Source organism: Tupaia chinensis, unplaced genomic scaffold (assembly GCF_000334495.1).
Source record: "Tupaia chinensis unplaced genomic scaffold, TupChi_1.0 Scaffold000350_1, whole genome shotgun sequence".
Lineage (NCBI taxonomy): Eukaryota > Metazoa > Chordata > Mammalia > Scandentia > Tupaiidae > Tupaia > Tupaia belangeri.
The window spans coordinates 8,313,010-8,314,686 of NW_006159844.1; the positions used below are offsets into that span (position 1 = coordinate 8,313,010).

The following is a 1,677-nucleotide window of genomic DNA, read 5'->3' on the forward strand; positions in this document are numbered from 1 at the left end:
TGTGCTCGCCAGAAAGACAGGGAGAGACAGAGAGACAGAAAGCGAGAAATCACCCCCCCTCCAGGAGGGATGGCCACGTAGCAATCCCTTCGCTTCCATTTTCCTCTCAGGATCTTGGGCATGCACGCACACATGTCCAGCGTGAGTATAAGCCACTGGGTCCAGGACTTAAACTGTGGTCCACTACATGGGAGTCCAGCAACCTAGCCATTATACCAACTGCTGGTCCCAGGAGTCAGGTTTTTTAGACAGAAAATCTGGACCAGCAGGTAGTTAAAGATGCTGGACTCCCACATGGCTGACCGCGGTTCGAGTCTCAGATCTGGCAGTTTGCTTTCTCATTTTCTCTCTCTCTGTTTCTCTCTCTCTGTCTTTCTCTGGTCAAATTAAAACTAACAATAATAATAATAATAAAGTTAAATAAAGCAATTAAAAATTTTTTTAAGAATTCAGTCTTACTAAAATTAACATTAGGGTTTGGGGCCAATGCCCTAATTGGTCAGTTATAAATTGCCTGCCCTGCTTTACAAGTCACTATCTTCCCCTCAGGGATCTAAGAGAGAGAAGTGGCTATGGCAGGACAAGATTCATGGGATCTGGGATTTCCTTAGGCCAAAAATTCTGTTAATAGCCCTCTTTACTAGTGCCTCCATTTCATCATTGCCAGCAGTCAGGCCTTTTAAGGGCTCTAGAAGCCACTGATATGTACTAAATGTCTGAACTTTTGATGAGTTGTTATAAAAGCACCTTTGTTCTCCATGATGCATTGTGCCTGGACAAAAAGACTCATTTTTAAAGAAGAACATTACCCTTCCCCACCATGCAAGAATCCAGTTTGCCACAAAGCTAGCATCAGCGTCAACAGAAACTAATAATCCCTTATTCATATTCATATTCAGTATATGAAGTAAAATCAGAAAAGAATTAATTCTGTCCATGTTTACCAATAAGGACAATAGTTTCAAACCTGTTATTCTATTTGTCTCCCTGGACATTTCCTCATTGAGAACTGTAGAACTCTGGATCCAGGTGCCTCAGCCTTTTCTAGACTTCTGTACTAAGAGGACCTGGGCTCAGGGCCCTGCCTTACCTTTAGTTGAACGAGATGCACATCCACATGCTTGCTGTCCGAGTCCTGCTGGACTGAATAGGTCAGGTCCCTGACTCGCTCTGAGGTCATTCGGAGCCATGTCTCAATTTCAGGTAAGTGGAGAACAATCTTCCAGTCAGCCCCTGTGTGTAGTGGGGGTGGCTTTTCATACTGCTGGTCAGAGTCTACGTCTTTCATTGCCTCTTCTCCCTCACTCTGCTCCACAGTGGGAGTCATGTTGATGGCCATGGGTGAAGCATCAGTAGCCATGGGATCCAGGTCCTGTGACCTCAGTGGGGAAAGTGTCACGCTCATGGTTAACATGGAGAAGTCTAAACCTTACTTCTTTCCAAAACAGCTGAAAGGCAAGAGGAAGAGGAAAGCAAGAGTCAGACAAGATTCCCAAATAAAGAAATGATACTTCACAGAAGAAACTGGATTTCTAAATTAAGCCATATTTCTAAATTAAGAAACCATAGCTCATAACAAAAACAGAAAGAGGTGTTTTGATTTTCTGCATAGTAGCCCCAAGAGCCAGTATATAGCAGTAACACAAAACTGTAGTGCTATTGCCTACCCCAACTCCA

General features: G+C 43.6%; 1 protein-coding gene across 1 annotated transcript in view; it reads right to left on the reverse strand.

The window, feature by feature from the left end:
- Nucleotides 1-1,443, reverse strand: part of AKAP6 (A-kinase anchoring protein 6) — a 400,528-nt gene extending 399,085 nt beyond the window's left edge. The window contains exon 1 of the mRNA XM_027773404.1: nt 1,091-1,443. Within this exon, the coding sequence (XP_027629205.1) occupies nt 1,091-1,414 (324 nt within the window). The 5' untranslated portion in view covers nt 1,415-1,443. The remainder of the gene's footprint in view (nt 1-1,090) is intronic.
- Nucleotides 1,444-1,677: the final 234 nt, after the last annotated feature.